This window comes from Rissa tridactyla, chromosome 1 (genome assembly GCF_028500815.1).
Source record: "Rissa tridactyla isolate bRisTri1 chromosome 1, bRisTri1.patW.cur.20221130, whole genome shotgun sequence".
In the NCBI taxonomy this organism is placed as follows: Eukaryota; Metazoa; Chordata; class Aves; order Charadriiformes; family Laridae; genus Rissa; species Rissa tridactyla.
In genome coordinates, this window is record NC_071466.1 from 160,308,678 (window position 1) to 160,331,976 (window position 23,299).

General features: G+C 46.9%; 1 protein-coding gene across 2 annotated transcripts; it reads right to left on the minus strand.

The window, feature by feature from the left end:
* Nucleotides 1–11,124: 11,124 nt before the first annotated feature.
* On the minus strand, nt 11,125–22,629 carry RTCB (RNA 2',3'-cyclic phosphate and 5'-OH ligase). Of its 2 annotated transcripts, XM_054219897.1 has the most exons (12): nt 22,334–22,629; nt 22,120–22,198; nt 21,358–21,425; nt 19,467–19,566; nt 18,072–18,228; nt 17,300–17,456; nt 16,014–16,173; nt 15,512–15,687; nt 14,714–14,902; nt 14,116–14,226; nt 13,291–13,410; nt 11,125–12,224 (listed from the first exon to the last, which is right to left on the minus strand). In XM_054219897.1, the coding sequence occupies exons 1-12, from the start codon at nt 22,424–22,426 to the stop codon at nt 12,117–12,119; spliced, it is 1,518 nt and encodes a 505-aa protein (XP_054075872.1). In that variant the 5' UTR covers nt 22,427–22,629; the 3' UTR covers nt 11,125–12,116. The 2 variants fall into 2 exon arrangements, with proteins under 2 accessions (XP_054075872.1, XP_054075949.1); XM_054219974.1 differs by lacking the exon at nt 22,120–22,198 and having other exon boundaries at nt 22,334–22,612.
* Between the last annotated feature and the right edge of the window lie 670 nt (nt 22,630–23,299).

Below are 23,299 nucleotides of genomic sequence, written 5' to 3' on the forward strand. Positions count from 1 at the left end.
AAATTACAGATATAGCGAGGGTGGCGGGGACAAAGAAATCTCTCTGCCAGTCTCTCATGCCAGTGATGCCACTGGCATCCTCCTTGCCATCAGCACCCTACTGCTGACTGATGCAAACCATTGCTGAAGCCAGGCAAAAAGCCATGGAAAGCCCTGCCCGGTTCCACTATCACCTCCCTCAGCGCCCCAGCCCCAGCAACACGCTCCCAACATGGCTGGGTAATGCTGCATCCCTGTTTTGGAGAGGCGATGCCCCATGCAAGGGGTGGTGGTGCGTCCCGAGGGGCTTGTTAGGACAGATCAAAGCTGAGCGCCTACAACATATCTGTGTGGCACGCTGTACAAATGCGAGGCATTCACCTCTGTTTATGTGCAGCGTGCTCCATAGTTTTGCATTTTGCCGCGCTATGAAAGCTTCAAAAGTCCCATTTACATTAACAAGCCCATAAAGCATAAGGTTATTAAATGTTGTTTATAGTACCCTGTCTGAGAAGCGCTTTCAGTTACCAGCTGGTTCGATTTTTACTAAAAGCGAGTTTCACAAGGGCGCTAAGTTGCAGCTGCGTGTGTTGGAGGAGCTTGTGTTGAAAGGACATGAAAAACAGCAGCAATGCCATCGCCACACAATGCCTGAATTACTCTGCAGTAGGGGTGGTCAGTATTTTCCTAGATGAATTAAATATGTTGGCTTTGTGATTAAAAAATATGTTGTGTTTAAACGTTTTAAAATTTATTTTCCATAAACCGTTTTTTGGCATTGGTTATTTTCTACAAGCTTTACTGTAATTTTACTGAGGTCATTGTCTTAAAGAGCACATTTCACATTTGCATCTTTGGTGAAAAAGTCACAGTTTAGGTCATTTCATCACCTAGTAATCACCAAAAAACCTAATAAAGTTATTGCATATGTGGAGTGATGGGTATTAGAAGCTGTGGCTGGGCAGGACATGGTCACGCAGAGTGAGGATGAGGTGAGAGCAACACAGCCAGTGTGGCATCATGTGGAGCAGGCGTTTATGGAGAGCAGCTGGGCAGGAATGGTTGGAAAAAAAAGAGTTTAGATTGAGTTAAAGACGATGCCTGTTGATGTGCTGGGAAAAGTTTCATCCATGTCGGCCTACTGGGAAAGTGTCACTAAAAGCACATTCACAGTCTCAGGGGCTTTTTTCCCAAGAAGTTTTAAGTGGGGTCTCTGCGCAGACCTTCCGTGGCTGAAGCACAGGGTAAGAAGAGCACCTATAAGAAAGTCACTGGTGAATTTTCTTCACTGTTCTTAATTGCAAGAGATAAAGTAAGAGTTTAGTAATCAAGTCTGGCATGCGTGCATGGGGCAAATGCCAGAGAGCACCTACTGCAGCAGGTGCCAGGGTTTGGGGAGCGTGGGGCAGGGCAGAGGGGCATCATGTTTCAGTGTCTGCTATAACGTGTCACTCAGGTGTGACAATGGCAGCAGCAACCTGTGTCCAGGAATCATCAGGATAATGTATTTTATTTTATACCTGAAATAAGTTTTACAGATAACAAAATGTTTATTCTGTAAATCATTCTGAAGGCCATTTTCAGTTCAAAAGTATACAGCTGAAAATACTGTAAAAACGTATTTGCATTGAACCATGCCAGCAAAACTGAGGCAGCTTTCATTTTATTTTTTTTCCTGAAAGCATTCCCCTCTTTTCAGCTAGTCCTAGCTTTTAATACTGAGGATAAAGTCCACAAGCTTATGCTCAAATATTGACAGTGACTTGATTGCAACGATTAGGGAAGTGACTTGGCAGATAGGAAGGTTTAAGGCATTCACACCATGAAAAGCGTGAATAGAAATCCATTGGACTTAGAATTTACTTGGAGACGTTTAAGGAAAGTCAGTTTGTAGGGCAGAGTAAAAAAGCTCAAAAGCTTTGGAGAGTTAGTGAGATCCCTGGAAGATCAGATGCTATTTTTTTCTGAGACTCCTTGGGATGAAACTCTTCGGAGAATAGGTTTTATAGAGAAATTTCGCGTACCTCTTTGTTTCAGCCAGGTTATATATATAGAAATATTACAACACAGATTTTCCAAAGGGAAAGCATGTATAAGCCAGGCTATCGGACAGCACTGGGAGTATATTCTACCTGGCACGTTATGGATGTGCACATAGGAAACAACACTTACATGGTTAAATCATATCCCTCCTTTCTTATTTTTTTAATCTGAGATTCAGTGGGACAAACTCACCCCCTCATGAAAGATCTGGCAGCTCCCTCCGAGTCCTGAACCCTATCCAAGTGATAATTATACCTGTTTGAAATCCGGGAGCTGAAAAGTAGCCTCCAGCCACTCAACAAAGGCTGCTCCAGTGCTCCTCCGAGGAAGCGGTGCCGACACTTCCCTTCTCCTTGTCTGCCTCCTGCTGAAACGCATTCGCACAGTTTCCTGAAGCCTCTAAGGCTTTTCCAGAGATCTGGTGGAACCAGACCTGGTATCTCATGAAGTATCATCGCATGCAAAGACAAAGAAACACCCCCACGGGCATAGTTAATGCAGACAAACCTTAATGGCGCTCCCCCTCCCCCCCCTCGAGTTGCAAATGTATAATTAATCTCAGTTCAAATTTACATGTTTGATCTGCTTCTTTTAGGCTTCAGGTGTCTTTGAAGGAAGGGGGAGACCCTGTGATTTGATCTGGTGTGCCCAGGCTACGCTCCGTGTTTTATGTGGACAGACCCCCCTGGTGTCCAGCGCTGGTCAGACATGGAGGCCTCCTGGCTCCATGGTGTGGGGCAGGAGGGCAGGGGCCGGGGTGAATCCCAAACCTGGCCACATGAGCCCCTTCACCCCAAGCCACCATTTTCTCCAAGGCTCCCATGAGTGGCATGGGGACCTTTGGGCCAGTGGTGGAAACCTTCTGCAGACAAGAGGAGCTAATCCTCCCACAAACAGACCCTGCGAGCCCTCACTCCGGTGCTGTAAAAGAAAATAAAGGCGGAGAGATGAAAAACGTATCCACTTCAAACAGGGAAATTTCCATTTGAAGTGCCGTCTTCGAGTCAAATCCTCCCCAGCAGCAGCACTTTTTTCCCCCCTCAGTAGTGTGTATCAATTTCTTCTGACAACAGTTTCATGGCTTGGGGATAAACAAGCCCCAGCTCCATTGGTATTATATTTTACAACTACAGACAGACCACGGAGATTAAAATTCTTTGGATGAGTCACCAAAGACGGGGAGGGAGGAGGCAGGTCTGCCGGGCCCTGTGAACGCAAAACAAACTGAATCCAGCCTTTCATCCCGGGGGGAGCCATGGAGGCCGGGCCTTCCCCGGCTGGACGCAGGCGAGGAGGGCAGAGCTGAGGGGACACCGGCGCCAGGGGCCCTGTGTGCTGTGGAGATGGCGGAGGTGGCTTCTCGCCCTCACATCGGGGCTGGCTCGGGGCTGGGGAGGCCTTGGGGCTCTTCCCACTCCTTACGGTGCAATATTTATTGCCCATTTCCCTGGCAAACACGAGTCGCCGAAGGAGAAAATCGCATCTGTTTTTTACACAAGGCTTTTGTTTTTGTTTTACTTTCCCACTGGAACCAAAAGCCTCCCTTAAATGTTTTCTTCCTCAAAGTGCAGCATTTTGGTTTGGTCTCCGGAGTTTTTTTAAGTCCTTCGTGAACTAAAGCAACACGGAACTCCGCGTGCTGACACACGTTGCTTCAAATGTTTCCTGCTGAAAACGTCAGTCAAATTGTCCCTTTCCCTGGTCCACCCTCCTTTCCCACCTTCCCGACTGAAATCCCTGATGAATTTGTTGCGAAGCCTAGATGATTCAAATATGCTTTATCAGAAAAAAAAAAAAAAAAATAATGTGCTGGAGGAAAATCACCCTGTGGCATCCCAGCTTGCCTGGGAAACTGCCTTCACTGAGATGGTAGCCGGAGGGAGCTGTTTTAGGCCACTGGTGGCAATCTTTCTGCTTAAGGCTGCCTTCTGTACAGCTTTAATCCCTTTGTGCAGAGGGAGCTGGAGCCAGGAGCTGCCACCAGAGTATTTTCTCTTGCAGTGCATATTTTTTTATTACATCAGATTATGGTTTTACACCTCAGCATCCAACCCAGCCACCAATCCTCCACGCTAGACGTTACCCTTGCAGGCCAGCGAGATGGGGGTAGTTCTGGCCTAACACTGGGACATTCAGAAGTCCCCCAAGAGCCTTTGCTAGCTGTCTGCACAACTGAAGATGTCCGAAAACTTTGTTAACTTGCTTCACACCCAGGACATGTCCAGACTCTAGATAAAGGAGGACTCAAATCCTACAGAAGTGCCCCAGCCCCTTTTCCTGGATCTCCTGCTCCAAGCGGCACTGGTCTCTGCTGAGACAGGCTTGTAGAAGTACAGTGGGAAGATCCCTAGAAGACTTCCCTGCCTCTGCAGTTGGCATTAACTCAATTACCAGCTCCCATTTCTCCCTCACTGATCCACTTGCCTCATGGCTGTTTTTTTTGGGCAGAAGCACAGCCTGGAAGCTCAGCACGGCACTTCCTTGAGTGGCCATGACTTTCCTCAGCAGCTTGCTCAGCTCCCGGGCATTGCATGGGGTGCGCTGCAGGTGGCAGAGGGCAATTCTGGTGTCCCAGGCTGCCCTCCCAGCACTTCTTGTCCATGTCTCACCCTTCTGCTAGCTTCAGCCTGCTCTCATGCTGTCCTCTCCCCTTGCAAAGAGAAATCAAGGCTGCACATAGATAGAGCCACTCAGTGGAGTTTTGCATGCCAGGAACAAGTGGTTGTGTCTTCATCCTCCTTCTGATGGAGACAGTGGGACTCAAACGTCCCCTTGAACAACCTGACACACTCTCAGCTTCTGTCCCTTAGCACATGAACACGTGCAGATGGCAAAAGTGAGGTGGCGTGTTTAGCACTTCACACCAGTCTAGGTCCTGTGTCCTCAGAGCACAGAGGAATTTAGGCACTTCACTGGCATTGAACTCAAGGTGCGGATCTGGCCCAGAGGCTCTGCTTTGTAGCCAGAGGACTACAAAAAACTTTTGAAAGTTTTGCACTGACTACTTGAAACTTTGAACAGCTTACAAGCTCTTCTGTTTTCGGTTTAGATTGTGACAGGAATGAACCCATCCCTCCAGCAGTGCCAGAAGCTGTAGGAGAAGACGGGCACGCAGGGCTGCTGCACGCCGGCAGGGCTGGTGCTGAGCTCGGGACAGCTGGGGCCGGGCTCTGCAGAGAGGTACCACCATGCCCAGCGGCGCTCATAGGTGCAGAAGGAATTGGTCCCTTAACCAGGGCTTGGTATTTAAACAGGAAAGACCAATAAAAAGTGAGAATAAAGGAAGTGATTTTTGTCCCCATTCCCAGACAGGGCACCAAGACATAGGAAGATGAAATGAATTGGTACAGGCTGGACAAGTCCATGGTGGATCAGAGCGCTGACAGCTGCTCTCTGGAGATGTACCCAAATGCCTCAACCTTACATTGAACTTTTCTCTCCAGAAACTGGTCTGTGAAGGAGGATTCACTTTCTGCCAGAGGAGCAGGGAGGAAAGGAGACAGCAATGGTGCTCTTGGCTGCTATTGATAATCATCAAATAGTTTGAATTCCTGCCTGAGAGACAAGGAAACGAATATTTGTCTCACAAACAAGGCTTCATGTTTCTCAATCAAGATAAAATTTCTGCCTCATGCACTGACCATTAATGGAAGAGCTCACGGGGTCTGGCAGGAAGAGCAGCCAGATGCCTGCATGTCTCCTGAAATAACGGGATTTTTGGAAGCTTTGTCCAGGTCATCTGCAGCCCTGGGACTGAGGTGGGGAGGGATGAGAGGAACAGGAGGGACAAACCTTCTCCAGAGTCGCACACAGCTCCCAGCACGCCACATGCCTGTGAGCAAGGGTCTCTCTCCCTCCATGCTCGGCCCTCTGTGGCCTGGCTGGCTGCCCTACAGGTGCTGCAGCCCTTTTCCCCGAGACACCCCCTTCCCTGGGGGATTTTTTGTGTTATGGAGGTGCCCACCGGTGTTGCGGGCTCGCAGCACACACAGAGCTGCCTGCACAGCCCTGCCTCCACCCAAAGGTCCCCACGTCTCGGGCTGGGCAATGAGGTTTCCACAGGTGGAGAGGTTTCCCCTCCACGCCAGGGCTCAGTCCCCCCACGACGGAGGGGCTTTGGCCCTGCAGACACACACAGGCTTATGTTGGGAAGGAGGCGGACTAAGTCCTTTCTGGGCTAGACTCACAGTACACAGATAGTCAAAATACTCAAAATGGAGAAGAAAATACGCAAAATACTCAAAAAAATCAAAATGGAGAAGAAAGTGCTTGTCACAGTCCTTTCTGTATCTGCCTGATAAAAAAACCTCCTATGAGAAGTGAATGGAGAAAAATCCCTTTAGCAGCAGCTACAATAGAAATACCCTCCAGGGAAAAAAAATAATTTACAGTGATACTTTTTTCTTCCTCATCCAAGGAGTGGTTAAGGATTTGGCAGGGAAACACTGGAGAAACTGATCAGCCTACCTATGATTTTAAAGCCTGATAACTTCTCTGTGAATATCATAAATTTATAGCCCAACAATAATAAGTGTTAGTCAAAAATAAACCAACCAGATTGCTTTTTTTTTTTTTTTTTAAGATTAAAAGCGCAAACAGGTTACAATTCTTAAAAGCTAAGAGCTGGGTAACCAGGTGATTTACCAGCAAGGCATACCCCAGCTGGGAAACCCACGTTTTCATTCTGCCTGGAATTGCAAAAGGGGTAACAAAAAGTTATGGAATTTTATTATTTTTTTGGCAGTGCATCCTGGAGCCTGCTGTCTGAGGAATGAAATAGAGATGAAGCGCAGCATTGGTACCCCAAGACGCAACTGCTGTAACCCGGAGGGCTCCTGGTTGCTTGCCACAGGGGGATGTTGCTGCCCACAGGGCCCAGGGAGGTTTTGGTGGCTGTTCTATGTCTTGCCTCTACCCTGGGAGGTGAAGAGGGACCATCTGGGGCAGAAGCGTTCTTGGTGCTTGTGCTGACATAGAAAAGCTTTACGCAGTCCCTCGTTTGCTGCAGGCTAGGCAGGGTTCAGAGATCCAGATCCTCCTCCGTTATTCCAACTACTGCATTTGGTTGCTTTTCGTCTCCCTCCTTTCCCCCTTAAATTTTGTCATAAAACCCTAACATCTTGTCCTCGAGTGTGTATATTCACAGCGCTGGCAGGCTGCTGTTCTCCCTGGGCGGCTCTTCCCTAGGAGGGTGCTCAGGTTTGATAATCTCCTGCCGCTTAATTGACTCAGGTAATAAGCTGCTGTTCTAACGCATCAGGGCTGGGACCTTATCGCACACACACCCGTCCCCACATCTTCCCCTGTGGGAGCTGCAGCCCTCCCTCCCCTTGGGCACCTGCAGGGGCCCCCTCCCCATCTATTTCTTCTTCCCCTCCTGACAGACAATAGGAGAACAGGTTCCTCGGGTTTGCAATTCACCGGGAAGATCAGAAAGCCTGATCTACCCAACTTCCCACCCCATGCTGGCTTGCTGGGGCTGAGAAGGGAGAGAGGAAGAGCCCGGGCTCCCACCTCACCTCTGTGACATGAGGCACAGCTTGCGCAGGGGGAGAAAAAGGGGTCGGTGCCTCAGTTTCCTCAGGCACCGAGGGAAGAGAGAACAAAGGAAAATGCTTCTCCCCTTCCAACTGCCTGCTGGGCAAAGCTGAGCCCGAGCGGAAAGCGGGTGCTGGCTGTAGCTCCAGCTGGGGTGGGGGAATGGGGGGAAGAGCAGTCCAGGCTGCCCCGGCACCTCCATTTAGGAACAGGCTCCATCACAAGGCTGACTCAAACACCTCTGTCTGAGGGAGGGCAGCCCAGCCCCTGCGTGTCTTCTGCTAAACTAGTAAATGTTAGATTAAGTGCTGGCAGATGACTCCATTTCCCTTTCCTGGTCCTAATCTCTGCAATTAAGGATGGTGATTATTTTGGTTTCTGAACTTTATACACAACATGAACCAAAGCAGTCTCCTGGGCTTTGGGAATGAGGGTGCAGTAAGATGGGGATGTGGTCAGTGACATGAAAGCCAGCAGCACTCCCCGCTGCTGCAGGGAATGACTCCCACCCTTCTGTTACGTATTGAAATTAAAAAATAATAAAAAAACCCCACCAGAAACCGCATAATTACTGGTGCTTTGTGGGTGCCAGGAGGTTGCCATCCTCCTCTCCCTCACACCGTGCCAAGCACCTGCCCCCGGTGTCACCCTGGCTGGAGAGCTGCAGAGCTCCCGCTTTTCTGCCGTACGCCTCCCGCTGCCATCTCTCCAGGCAGAAACCCAGAGGCGCTGGTGATCAAAAGCCCTGGCGCTAGGACAGGGCTCAAGAGAGCAAAGCAAATGCCAGGTACAGGCAGGGCCCGCTGCTTAATTGAAGCCTTCCTTCTGCGCGCAGGGGAGCGTGCTGGCACATGCTGCGGGAGGGATATTGCTTTGTCTGATCGCTTTGAAGACTGGGGGGCGGAGGGAGAGGAGAAGAGGCCAGTTAAGTGTGTTTATGTTTGAGAGGAACAAAGGAGAGCGGAGGAGAGGCCGGGGGTGCCTGCGCCAGAGATGTGTCAGAGATCACTTGTTCCTCCTGGGCCAGAACACCAGCCTGGGACCACCAGCGGAGGAGGAAGCGGTACGCAGGGAGCTGTGTTTAAAGCAGGGAGAGGAGAGACAGAGGCAGAGAAAAAAGACTCCCAAGAGGCTTAGGATGGTGATAAATGTGACACAGGTTAGACACCGGGCTCCCAACCAGCAGGGTGCACAAATACACCCCAGCAGATAGCGCTGCAGGCATGTACCTTGGCTGGGTCCTGGTTTTGCTTGGGGGAGGCTGAGTTAGGGAGCCCCAGAGTACACAAAGTTGAATCAAGTCAAAGAGAAGGAGGCCGCCAGCAGCACCCCAGCTCTGCCACCCGTTATGGCAAATGAAGCACGTGTCCCCCCATCTGCAACACTGTTGGGAGGAACTGCCTTCCTGGGGGGGGGTCCCACACAGCCCAGAGGCCGAGCACTGCGCCCTGGCAAGTGGCACCCGCCAGCACGGGGGATGCATTTAGGGGGATCTCTTTCAGTGTCATCCACCACCACCAAAAACCCGAAGTGCTTTTCTGTTTGTTATTCAATGCCATGCTAACGGTGATGGGAACAGCACCTGCACAAGCCCCTGAGCACACAGCGAACAGTCGGTTCCTGGCAAGAGAGGAAACGCTCGCTCGTGCTCCCTGTGGCTGCACAGCACCGGTCCCTGCAGCAAGCCCTGTGAGCAGAGAGAGGAGGAAGGTGCCATTGAAGCCACCACCAGAGACAATACCTTCTTGTTCCCAGAGGCGGTAGCTCTGTTTCAGCAGGTCCAATCAGTAAGTTAAAATGTCTTGTTGTCGAGCAGAGAGTAAGATAAATGCAGTGAACTGTGTGTTCTCACTAAAAAGAAGCCCGCATCCAAGGACTGGTTTTATCGCACTGGCTGAAGGCAGACTTAATGCAGACACCCGGTGCAAGCCCTGAGGACAGCAAACCTCCTGCTGCTGGTCACCATACAGATGACTGCAGAATCGGCTGCAGCTATGCAAGCAACAGCTGAGTGCCTGCAGTTGGACAGAGGTGTGAAACAGCTCCAGGGGTGTGGGGTAGATGCAGATCTCCTACCTGCGGTTTCCTACCAAAAAAGAAAAAGAAGAAAAAAGACCCTAGCAATCATTCACCAAAGCTTTTTCAGTTTTTTAGGGAAGGGAGGGAAGCACATCGTACATTAGCAGATATTTCTGAGTTCTCGGTAACCTTCTATGAAAGCAGAGATGGTCCAATAACCACACCATCTCTTTCGTGTTGCCAAAATGCTTCTGCAGATCCACCTGTACTCCAGCACAGGAATTTTAATACTGCGTGCCTACCCTACCTACCAATTTTTAAAACATAGTTTTTCAAATGCAGGTTTAAAAAAGCTAGTTGACAGCCCTATTTGGAGAAAAAAAGACAAGCTTGAATTAGAAAAACATCCAGGTTTAAAGAAAGAACTGGGAGACATCTTACATTTTTACTCTTACTTTTTTAGGTGGTTAGGAAACCATCTCCTCCATACAGCACAACATATGACCAAAAGTAGGACTAGCTTTGCAACAGGAAACCAAAACTGACAGCACTTCTTGCATTCTTGAATGCTAATGCATGAACGCTGATGATCAGAAGACTGAAAGCACACATATGAGAGCACCCCCATGGTACAGGATTTCTGCTTGTTGTAAAAAAAATTAAATTTGTCTTTTAGCGGCAACTGTGTTTGAGAAATGTTTCTTTATTTTTAAACATGAATGTTGTAAGGGTTCCCTTGCATTCCACATCAGAGAGTCTGAAATATTTATAGACAGAAAATTCTGCATGGAACATGCACTTCTGCAGAAGATTTGAGACCAACAATTTGTCTTTCAGTCACTTGAGGCTAATTCACATTGCTCAGTGAAATGATTTTTGTTTGAAATTCAGCAAGTGTGTCTCAGACCTCAAAGATGGAAATCTGGAACAATTCCACTGGAGAAAACAGGGGAAAACAAGAAACTGTCTTTAAAGTCAGACTCCCAAGGACTCACAGCAGTGACTATTACTGCATGCGCTGCCTCTGTGCCTGCAGCAAATACAGTATTTGAACTTAAGAAACCGATAAGCACAAAGTGATTAAGACAGTAAAATGCCATTGTGCGTCCTGAGATCAACAGGTTTCGGCTGAGAACCTAAACTTAAAGGGATGTTTCATCAAAAGGCACTCGAGTCCATCAATCACTATCTGCTCCTTCTACACGAGTCCCTGGCAGGGGGCCACTCTTGCTTTGAGGTTTTATTTTCCTCCGGCCGCCCTCTTGTGTCTGCACACGGGCTTACAGGCAAGCTCCATCCCCTACCCAGTAAGGTGGACCCAGCAGGCCCCGAGAAGACACACTCTTGTCGTAACCAAGTTGAGAAAACAGCACTGCGTTGCCCTTCTCTTGTATCCTGCAAGAAATGCCCTCTGCACATTTTTTTTTGCAAGATCCATCAGCTGAAGTCACAAAAGGTGGCGGGTTTCAAGCTCATATATGTTCTTAAAAGTAAACAACAGACATTTTAGCCACAGAATAAACATGACACAGACACACTGCAGTGTTCATCTTCCCATTTTATTTGTAGTCCCCCAAATGATCCTGCAGGGATGGTCAGCTTCCCCTCCAGTCTCGGTTAACGAATGGAAAAGAAACATCAGGAGTCGCATCTTACTGGGCCTGACCCTGCAATTGCACTCACTCAAATCAGAGCTGCAGGATACAGGGAGCAGTATTACCCAATCCAACTTTTACACGCTTAGGACTTTGCAACATGTTGGATTAGCAAATCTATAAGTTGTTAAGTCACAACTTTTACTGGGCAAACAAAACCTTTCAAAGCAACATTCTCAGCCCTACTAGCATTTCCACAAGACTGTGGAACACCTACTTGTACTGAGCCAAGTACACCAGGTGCTGTGTTAAATGGGAGAGGGTGGGGGAAAAGAGGAGGACTGTGCCTCAAGCCTAGCTAGACCCTCTCAACCCAAGCCGGAGACCACTCCCAACTCCATATTTCTTACCCAATTGCCACAAAACATGCAACAATATAGACTATGCATAAAGGTATCTCCAAACAGAGCAACCTCTCCCTGCCCAGAAGCACTATACCCTGCCTATCAGAGTACTTCTATATGCAGAAAGAGCTCCAGGCACTCAGGTGTGGAGACAGCAGGTCTGGTTCATACGCCGTCTTCGCTGATGGAGGTGGTCTTGCAGCACAGCAATTAGTGACAACTCGGGCAAGTCCGAAGTCCTGCCTGTAGAATCATCAGGCAAAGGGGGGGAGGGACTGCATATAAAACCCAAGACTTACTTATTTCTTTGCCCTTTCCTCACAAGAAAAGAACACCATATAACAAGGAGGAGGGAGGGGGCATTAATTATACTGAGGAGTGGTTAAAAATATGAGTATTCGCAACTGTTGTTTTTCCAGAACAGGGATGTGATATCTGAGCATCCTACAGAGTCCAAGAGGTGCGGGAAGATGGTGGTTCTAGTCAGTTTTGTGTAAGGCCTGGAGATGTCGCTGTGCTTCTGTTGCTTTGCCAGTTCCTAGCCTTTTATAACAGCAATAGGTCTCAGTTTAATGGCTTTCTTGCTGATGCCAGCTGCGTGGCAGGTGTTAACCACATCTGTCACGTTCTTATAAGACTCTGGTGCCTGGAGGGGGAAGACAGAAAAAAAAAGACAAAACTATAAACAACCTGAAGTCACAGGAAGTTAGATGTAGGCTTTTGATACCCCCTCTTCTCTTTGCAAAATAGAATCATATGAATTGAGGGTGTAGAAGTAGGTGAACATACTGAGAATGTGGCCACTGTACATATCTAAGAAATCTATGAGACACTTAGATTTCCAACTAAGCTTTCACAATATTTCAGCTAAAATACTAGCTATTGTGGTTCAGTTTTCCTTCTATTTCCAGATAATCCAGACCACCAGCATGTGAAAATGTCAAGCCTCAATATCTGGGAAGAAGTGACTCCAACTTCTTCCCTACAGATAGCCTTTAAGATTTATCTTCACTGCCCCTTAGTGACAGGAATCAGGGTTGAACTCTAGAGCTTCCCCTTCCTTCTGACAAAGAAGCTGCTCTTAAATAGAGATTTTAATGTGATCAACATGTTTGTACAACACCAACGCCTGTAACAGCATAGTTCCAAATGATTAACACACTTCTACAAGTGAGGTGGCGAACAGAAAAAGACATTCTATCATGTTAATGCAGAGGAACTGAAAGTCATAATATTCTAAGTTTTCTAGACATACAGAGTTTTCTTCTTGAGCAAATACAGGAATTCATCATAGAGAGGCAGACCTCTCATACACTGCTAATAATCTACATGACAGCTGCAGTGTAAAGTAAGTTTAGAGCGGAGAGAACATAATTTAAGAAGAGAATCCATAAAGCATAACTACTTTTGTGATGCTCACACAAAGACTTCTCAGGGTCGATAGTAATTATCCCTATTGCCAGGCAGAAGAGGAAAAAACACACCCCCCAAAACGTGTCAAACAGGCATCTCCCCTTTCAGCAGCATTTTAGACAGAGGGAAGACTTCACATTATTTCCCAAAAATTTGATAGCTGTATCAAAAATTGCATAAGCTGTATATTTAGAGTACTAGTCATCACTCAGCACTGCAAAAAGTCAAGTCAGGGAGGGTCATTCAGCCAAGGACCAAGACTCCCTTTTCCCTCTCAGATATTGAAGTATTAAACTCACTTCTTCCATGACCAGTTTGGGCGAAGCAACACGGATAGCAATGCCCATGTCAGCCAGCTTGTCCAATACATCCTGGAAGTCCAAGTTACGTCGAGATTTGGCTCGAGACAGTGCACGACCCTAGAGAGCAGTTTTGTTAGTTACACTTTTTGTAGCCACTTGGAAAAACAGAACTCTTTCTTATTAAAGAAAAACACTATTACATTATAAGTAAACACAGAATGGCTGAGAGCGCAGATCACAGTAAGCCACAAAATGGGAAATGAATTTAGACTCTAAGTGATGGGCTCCTGCAAAATCACCTATCTGGTATGATGGCTAGGAAAGTTCCGTGTGTATAACATACTAGTCTGCAAGCGTCTTTTTACCCAAACCACTTGTCAGGCAGTGTTCAGGAGTCAGTTTTACTGGGAGCTATTTATCTTCCTCAATCATCCTGTCACACACTGTAAATAACAGGGGAGGAAATACTTTCTAACTACTGAAGAGTTTTATACGGAGAGCCCCAGCACAGTTAATTCCTCTCGTTAGCTCAGAGATACCAGAATTTGGTAAAAGGAGCTTTTTCTCCACATCTTCAACCTAACATTTGCCTTGCATAAAGCAGCACCCCCCAAATTTTCAGCAGTAGCAGTCGAAAGCACTCAGTAAGGGACAAAGAGGACTTTGAGCCTGCAGTCCTCCTGGGCTGGGATTACTGTGGCAACGCAACTCTCTACTTCTATGACCAAGAGATGAATCACACACTGGACGACCCTTGAACAATATTGTTCTTTGGATGACAGTCCCGTTCCAAACCCTTCCTGAAGTGACTTTTTGACTTACAGCTCCATGGCAGGTAGTTCCAAAGGTCTCAGTCATGCCTTGCTCCGTGCCAGTAAGAACATAGCTACAGGTGCCCATGGTCCCTCCAATCAAAACAGGTTGTCCAGTCAGCTGTGGATGCAAAGTATTAGTTCACAAGAAAAAGACTAAAAACCTCATTCTTAATAAAAAGTCTGAGATGAACCATAACTCCAGGAAAGGAGGTCAGGTTCACATTCCCTCAGAGCATCCCTGCTCAGCTCAGGTGCCCGGTATCAAGGATTCTGTAGAACTAACTTCACTGAAAGGTGCAAACCAGCAGATCAAAAAATTCGTGTCCAACAGACAGACAAGGCAAATCACTGAAGCCTGCCCTAGGTACGAAACACTTCTTTCCCTTCATGATCTTCCAACCATTGTGGGTGTGGAGCGGTAGAGGGAGCTCAGCGTCCCAAGGATCTAACACACAGACAAACAGAATATTGCCATCCCACAACAGTTCCAGTGCTGTTAGGTCAAAAATGGAACTCACAACATTTGGATCTCTGTTAAGGACCCTAAAATTGCCGGATTCATCTGTAATTCTCTTCTGACTTCCTTCTCCCACAGCTAAACTTACTTGATAATCAACAGCAATAAGAGGATGGTGAGGAGGGAAGGCCCTGGTTGATCCCTTTCTGTGCACCAGCAGAGTCCGCTCCTTTCCATCCACTACATGTTGCTCCACTTTGGCAATGTTGTGAGACACATCATAGATAACATGCATATCAAGGTCATCTGGGGTTGTGTTGAAGACTTTGGCAAAGGCCTAAGAAGAGAGCAAATCAGGATGTGAAGTACAAGAAGATAACTGCTGCGTAATGTGGAAGATTTACAATCTTTTTAGGAATTAAAAGGAACAAATTTGCTTGAAAGTGTTTCTTACTGGTAAGTCAGTGACCTAAACACTTGGCATGGCAGGTAAGAAACTTCAAATTCAGTCACAGTGGAATTGAATACAACGGTGCTGGGTGTGACAGAATTGGACTGTCTAGATTGTTTATCTGCCCATTGTCAGCTTTAATGCTGGAATCCAGTCAGGTATCAACTAGACTAATTCTTGCAACTAGACTAATTCTTGCAAGTCTTGAAAGACGGCTTCAGCACTGTAAAAACAATTTTCTTGTATCCCCTTTTTCCAATTCAAGGCATTTTGAAAAACATTGCTTGAGTGGCTTCTGCAAGTACAATCCAGTGATGTTGAGAGGTTTCGGATGGATTGCCATGACTGCAGCTTTGTGCAAGTCTCTCCAGAAAACAGTTTAAGAAGCACAAAATGAAAAGGATGTTAAATACTGCAGCTACTCTGTGTTCCGTATGTCTGGGATAAAGCAGATGTGTACCAAAATATTTACATCAGAGACAACTCTGCTCCTACCTGTCTTGTTAGAAAAGTCATAGAAGAGCGGTTGACCCATGCATAGTTTCCAGCAGCTGCCATTCCCTTCAAGTAATCCTGTCCCTCTGTGGAAGCAATCCTGGCACACGCCAGCTGGCGATCATTCACTATGATTTTGTCCCGTTTCATAGCCTTTTCCATAGCCACCAATGCATCTGGGAAATAAACACAGGAAGTCTAAGTCACTTCTTAATTCTGTTTCAATCTGTGAGATTAACATGGGTGTCTACAATTTATATTCTAAAACTGAACTAATCTGTCCCATGGTCAAACCTACCGCTTCTTCTCAAACACAAAAGCAAACCTGCGGCAGAGCATTATCAACTGTTTGCAAACAGACAACCCCCTGTCAAGGCAACTCAGAATAGACTCAGCAGTTACACTGTAAGAAATGCTCTTTGGTGCTTGAATTTACTGTTAATGACAACACCATGCTGAAGAGTTTGCTTCACTTCAGGTATCTACGCCAGTCAGATCGTACCTGTGGCAACCTGGTGGCCCAGGCCTCTGCTGCCACTGTGGATCATCACGCACACCTGCCCTTTGTGGTCGATGCCCATCTTCCTGGCAGCATATTCGTTGTAAATGTCATCCACGACCTGGATCTCGGCGTAATGATTTCCGGCTCCCAGGGTTCCCAGCTGCCAATCACAACACACGGATCAGACAGTGCTCGTCAACCAGCCTCTGGGAGCACAGGGGAAAGCTACGGAAATATGCGCAATAGGGAAAATTGCTACAGCAAGGTTTTGGTTTTAGAAAAGCTTTTCCAGGGGGAAAAAAAAAACCCCAACCATATAAACTGAAAGGAAGTAGAACACAGTAGCATCATCACTGTCCTCTTTGTTCAGATTTATAACTATTTTTACTGTTGGAAAAACAGTACAATTGAAAAAAAGGATTAGGATCCACAGACCATGCTGCCACTTTTTTCCAACTTACTTAGGCCTAGTTGAAAGATGGGAAGAGTACAGAGTACTTAGAATTCACCTTCAATTTGTATAGGCAACGCAGACATATAGTTATGGTTGTAACTCCACAAGGAAGTTACAACATCCTGTTAATTAGGTACTTACAACCTTTCAGTAGATTAAAGCACAATATTTTATTTCCAAGCCCAAATTTTTTCAACTCTGTAACAGATGATCACTTATTTGCAAGGTGAATGTGAAAATTGAGGACCTAAGATTATTTTGAGGTTAAACTGCTATAATCTTGCAGCACCACAATTCGTAAAACTCAAGAAGTCATATAAAAGAAAGCCTTACACAGGGTAGCATTAGTATAGCCATCTCAAAGGTGTTCCACCCGCAGCGCAATGAGATACTACGCATAGAAATGAAATCCAACTCTTGAAGTGCAATTCAAAGTTATGAGCTAGTTCTATTTATTATGATATCCTTCCTTGCCTTGCTATTAATTTGCTGAGCAAACAAGGAGAAAAGTTGCAGAGTAACTTGTTCCCCTTGTTTGTTTTTAAAACAAAACTGTGTCTGGATGGGGAAATGCCACCAAACATGAATTCCAGTACCAGTTGTTAACTGATGAAAAACTGATGGCCCCAGGGACCTTGAGCATGCCCCATATTGTTTCCCCCTTTTACAGTTCTGTCAAGAATTAATCAGAAACGGCCCCACCATCTCACTTTTCCCCCTGCCCACAAATGCCAGTCAGTTTCAAGAAAAGACACAAAATTAGAGAACTACCCGCTAACTTTTACATTTGAACCCTGGGAGCACTCACAGCCCTCCTGAAACATGTCATTACCTGAGGCAGGCCCCTCTTCTTTGCTCTTGAGGAGACCTTGTTGGGGTCAGCCTGCAGCATTCTTCCATATTCCTCACAGTGCTCCTTGTCCTCTGCCCAGGCATAGCCTTCCCGGAGAGACCAGTCCACACCCATCTCTAGTGCCTCTTCCAAATCCCTGCAATTATCAAACACCTACATAAGGTAGTTATCCTTGGATATACTCAAAATTCCACTGGATATGGCCCTGAGCAACCTGATGTAACTTTGTTAGACCTACCTTCAGTGTTAGTCCCCTTTCGTACAAGTCGTTGGATAAGATGACCTCAAGGTATCCCATCAAACCTAAATTATTCTGTGATTTTATGATCAGCCCCCAATTCCCCTAACAAGAAGTCCAACTTGTTAATACTTCATTAAAATCTAACTCTAGAAATATATTAACTTTAGACAGGTCATTACTTTTTCCTCTTTGTTGTGTGGGGAATATCCTATTTTCTCTCTCATCCCTTTCAAAAAAGTACCTTTACGTTCATGGAGGTTTTATGTCAGAAGAAAGGAGAACCTTTCAAGAACTTTTAGTTATTTCAGGGTTTTAAATGGGGGAAGAAACAGATGACTCCGTGCATTGATGATTATGCCAGTTCTCCTGGGGAAGCACATATGCAGAAAGAATGGAAAGAGTTTTAGAATTACTTTTTCTTTCTTAAAGTCTCCCACTGACAAATCTTTCATCAAAATAAACACCAGAGATGTCCCCCCTAGTGATGTGTGCACAAAGTCATTCTCTCACTTGGCATTCATGGGGATGACACCTTTGGAGCCGACACCAACAGGAATGTGGTCAAACATAGCCTGGGCAAGCTGTTCCTTCACAGGCTGCACATCATTTTCATCCAAATTTGTACGCAGTAAGCGGACACCACAGTTGATGTCAAATCCGACACCACCTAAAAGTGTAGAAAAAGCCATGGAGTTAATGAAAAAAGTGTGCTGATGGCGAGCACTTCCTGAATATTCATCTTAAGTCACTGTCTCTGCTGACAGGGAGTATGTACTGAACGCTGTGATCTTACGCCTTCTTTCTGACACAATACTGGGAAAAGAGCAGAACTGCATTAAGCTTCATTGTAATAGATTTACATGAAGTCTCAGATTTCAGGACAGACAAAAATGTAGCCTTGCAGAGAAAAACTTGAAAACTCTTTAAGAAAACCCAGTTTTTCAGTCTCAAGCATATGCTCTACAGACACAGCTGTACAATTGCCTACACAGCTCTGTGTTAACAAAGTTGCTCCAGCAAGCAGACACCGAGAAGTAGACACAACTATAAAATATACTGTCCACAGAAAGTAGAGAAGATGCTCCTGTTCTTCTGCCTAGGGTCAGCAGAAAAGTGACAGATCTTAGCATGGCTCCCTGACACAAGATGTTCTCAAAAGCAAGTCCCTGAAACAAAGTCCTTTTCGAATCCACACTGGAATAAATAACAACTAGTTATAACAAGTGATAACTACTTACAAATAATATTAAACTTCACACTTAGTGTTTTGCTTAACTCTAAGTATTTAATAAAAATAAATACTGCAGGGCAAGGCCTAGCACGAAACACCAATCATGCCACCTTTACTAGTGAAGGTTCTGGTATTAACTAGTGTCAGAGAGGGGATACCAGACCAAAAGATCTTGGGTTTGAGTCAATCAGGAACACTGGAACTGCCTACAGTGAACTTGAAACACGAGTAACAGGTACAACCACAAAAGCTTCTCCACACCACCAGTAAGTACAGACCCAGGTGTTTATTAAAGAGACAGAAATGTTTTAAGGTCACATTTTTAATAAAGTGTAGAAATAGTCTCAAATGTTCAAAGAAGAGAGTCAATTCTTTATCACCTCAGTGAAACCCAAGTTCAAACTCTTGCGCTCTCCCATCAAAACTGAGGGATATCACAAGCCCAAGCCAAAAACACAAGGGCTATTCTCTCTGTACTGTTTAGATATTTTCAGTGTAACCACCTGCTCCATAGAGAATAAAGAATCTCAGCGCAAGAATTAAGCGCCTTTTAACTCCCTAAAATTCACACCTTTTTTGCTTTGGTTCTGCATATGAAGTACTATAAAGACCTGCCATATGAAAAAGTGTTTTTATGCTACCCCAGACATTTCTCAGTCATAAAGTATCCTTACCTGGTGACACCACTGCTTCAGGATCATTCATATCAAAGGCAGCCATGTTGCCAATGGCAAACCCATAACCAGAATGGACATCTGGAAGGCCTATTGATCTCTGAAAGAGAATGAAGGACACTTTAAAGTTTTATGAAACTCTGTGCTGCACAGCGTCACCTTGGTTATGCTTTGCCTTGGCAAAGTGGCAGTGGTTGTCGCATTTACAAACAAATATACCAAAAAAAGAATGGATGTTCCGATGAAGATGTAGTACGCCCATCAATTCAGGTCAGGTATCTGACGTCCTACAGTTACTGGAGTGACAGTCAAAGAAAGCAGAGAAGCAGTGGATCTCACTCTGAAGGAAACATCCAGTGGCTAGTCAGCCAAGTAGCCCCCTTGTCTCAACTGATCAGACCTCAGGAAAACTTAAAAGAAGCTGAAACACCTAAATGTAGGAATTGTGATCTCAAACAGAATTCTAACCTAGCTATTTCTTGCACTCAAGAGTCATTGCATTCAAAACTTATGCAGGCAACAGCCTATGAATAGTGTAAAGCTCAGACATAAGAGTGAAAATGAGTTCGTCTTGGTACCAAGTTCCATTTAGGGACATTTGCAATATTTAAACACTCTAAATTTAACAAGGGAAGATCTTAATGCTACGGAAAGGAATCATAACAGTCAGCATTTTCACTTCTTAGCTGTGTCATCGAACACTGACCAAAGACTGCACGCTGTAGGCAGGAAAAAGTCATCCTTTTAGGATGATATCATGATAGGATAGCAGCTGTGTCACTTTAATTCCTAAAAGAACACCTTTTATTGAACATTTTTATATTGCTACTAATTAAAGAAAGTAAGCACGTGCTTCTACACAACTCCACAAGCTCAATGTATATTTAGCCTAGCAGGTTTAGATTAGGACATCACAATTAGAACTCCAGAATGTATTTAAACAACCGAAAAAACAAGCCCCAAACACCCAGAAAACTGTCAGGAATTGGAACTTTTCAGTGTGCGTAAAACTGTTATCATGCATTAAGAAGAACAGTATTTTTCAGTGGGATTGTGTGCTGCTTCTGCCTCCCCTTGCCATCACCAAGAAATCTCTTGGTTTTGGTTTGGAAAAAAAAGTAGTGAAGATTTTAATAGATAGGTGATCATAACATCTCTCCTATGAACTACTAGCCAAAATTCCCATTTTGACAGGTTGCTACTATTCTGCCTTACTCCCTTTTTGGTTGATCACTAACGCATTTTAACAGCATGATGGGCTACCTTTTACTGTAGCCAGAAATTCATCACTCTTGCCAAGTCACCAAGACAAACAATTAAAAAAAGACAATTCTGTTATTTGTTACTTATTAAGATATGCAATATTAAACATGAAAAAAGATCATTTCCACATTGTACTTTAAACTTCTTGAAAAGTGACCCAGTCTAGTATTTCCCTCCTGCATCATCATATCTGATGCCTCGCTTCCAGAAATGCATAGGGCAAGAGAAAGGAGTTTTAAGTGCATGGGAAGGCTCACTAGCAACAGTAGAGCAATAACAATAATACAGACAACCGTATCACCTCCTGCTCTCTCCTCACTTCTCTGTACGTTCCAGGTCAGCAGAGGCAACTCAAAAACCAACAAACAGACAATATGAGTAGTTGGGGAAAGGTGGCTCATGCAAACCAAAACAGCACAAAGCAATGCTAAAAAAAGCCTCATGTCAAAAGGCAAACAAATGAAGTAAGTGGATGCTTCCCTTTCTGACAACTTTGTTTTACAGCCTGTAACTTTGGTCCATATCCCTTCTCACAACGGAGTTCCCATTTGGATGTTCCCATTTGGATGGCAATAATCACTGGCAAACAGGAAGTGAGAAAGAGCAATTCCTTATAGGAGTTACTCACATGAACAATGCCAGGTAACGCAGCCACATTTCCAATCTGTTTCATAGCAGGCAAAAAGCCACCTGCACCTGAAAAAGAGAAAAAAAAAATATAAAATTAATCTGGTAATTTACCATGGTAATCACAATGAAGCCCTTTCTAAAGAGGTTGCTCAAAACACTGGCAAATCAGAACGCAGCCAACAACAAGTATTCCAAACTGGGATAAAGCGCCTAGCGTTATGCATGATCTGCAGTTTCATTAAATTAAATATTATACTGAAGTCCTTCTTCTGTGTTAGTACCAATGCAGACCGATCTGTGCTATCAGAAGTGTGTTACCACCAGCCCAGCTGTCAGATCTGGATCCAGCCCTGCATTCCAGCCCCACACGGAACAGACCGGCCTAAGATACAGCCCGCACCAAAGCAAACCCTGAGGGCAGGCATTCAGGGAATGGCACAGAGGGCAGCCGGGTAAGGCTGTGCCCACAGGACATGCTACAGCTGCAGGTGGCAGCCCCAGGCTCCTCACCGGGCCTCAGTAGCTGGAAGGCCAGAAAACTCATTCCTGTTTGCTGCCTCTTCAAACCCACCAGCTGGGACACGCACCAGGCCTGCCCCGCTATACCCTGGTCTCTTCGGGGCCCACGAACAGTATGGCACGAACACAGGCGCTCAGCGAGGGCTCCGAGGCCAGGGAAAGGAGCGTGTGAAGATACCCTCGCCCGCGGTCGGAGGGCCGAGCGCCGCTTCCTCCCACCCCCTCCCCCCGCCGGACGTACCTCCGCCGCGGCAGGCATTGCGCAGCTCCTCGAACATCAGCTTCTCCAGGGGGTCGTTCACGTAGAAAACGCCTTCCACCTGCGGGGAGGGCTGTCAGGGCGGCCGGGGCTGCGGCCGCCACCGGGCCGGGCCGGGCCACCCCCTCAGGTGGGCCCCCCCCCCACACCCAAGGGCACCCGATTGACCCCAGCCCCCCCTGCCGCCCCCACGCACATGCATGTTGGGCACGAAGCCCTTCTTGATCCGCCAGCAGTTCTTGTCGATCTTGTCCAGGTACTGCAGCTCATCGTTGTAGCTGCGGCTCATGGCGGCGGCAGCGCTCCGGATCGGCAGCTCCGCCTCAGCGCGGCCGCCAGCACCCGGCAGAACGGCAGGAACCGACGGCGGCCGCTGAGGGTCAGATCACGCCGCCTCAGACGTGGCGGAAAGCGGCCAGGAGCCGCCGAGGGTCAAAATTCCTGCGGGAGGGAGGGTGGAGCTGCCGGCTGCTAGCGCCCCGCCGCGGCGGGGAGGCCTGTAGCCGGCAGAGGCGATGCCGCAGGCGGACGCGTCCTGGATGGGGCGTCGGAGGGGAGGCCGCTCTCTTCCTTCACCTCCGAGGCCGGTCGGAGGCCTCCCTTCTGTTCCCACCCGGCTTGCTCACACCCTGCCGCTCGCTCACCCCAGCCGCAGGCCGGGCAGGATGCGCCCCCATGAGGCCTGGAGGAGCTCCAGCCCGGGTCGAGTCCTCCGGCTGGTCCCCCCGTGCCACAGCCACCTCCCACGGCGGTGGAGCGGCTGGGGCAGCCCAGGGGAGACATCCGGTGCCCGTGGGGCGAGGGCATGAAGGGGAGCGCAGGCTGCGATGGGGTGAAGGGAACTCGGGTTCGTGCTTGGCGACCTCCTCCTTCACACCGCGCACCACTTTTGGGCTGACTCTGCGGAAGGAGCAAGTGTTTTTTCAGGTGCCTGCGGATAACTCAAGCTCCCTGCCTGCCCGCCATCCCCCTGGGGCAGGGCAGTTTTGGCCTGCAGGGTATTTAGGTACCACTCAACTGCCGTTGGGATGGCTAGGGTTTAGGCAGCAGGCCAGGCGGATGGTACTTTGTTGCAGGGAGGGTCTGGGGCTCACAAAAGCAGCAGAACAGAGCAGGCTGTGATGTCCCGGCCATTGTTTCTCCTCTATTGGTGCTAGTTTAG

Coding starts and splice junctions, on each gene's coding strand:
- RTCB (XM_054219897.1), bottom strand. CDS start 22,426: ATGAGCCGCAGCTACAACGATGAGCTGCAGTACCTGGACAAGATCGAC. Junction 21,426..22,119: donor CAATGCCTGCCGCGGCGGAG/GTACGTCCGGCG, acceptor TCTCTTTTTCAG/GTGCAGGTGGCTTTTTGCCT. Junction 16,174..17,299: donor AGAAGAGGGGCCTGCCTCAG/GTAATGACATGT, acceptor TGTGATTGGCAG/CTGGGAACCCTGGGAGCCGG.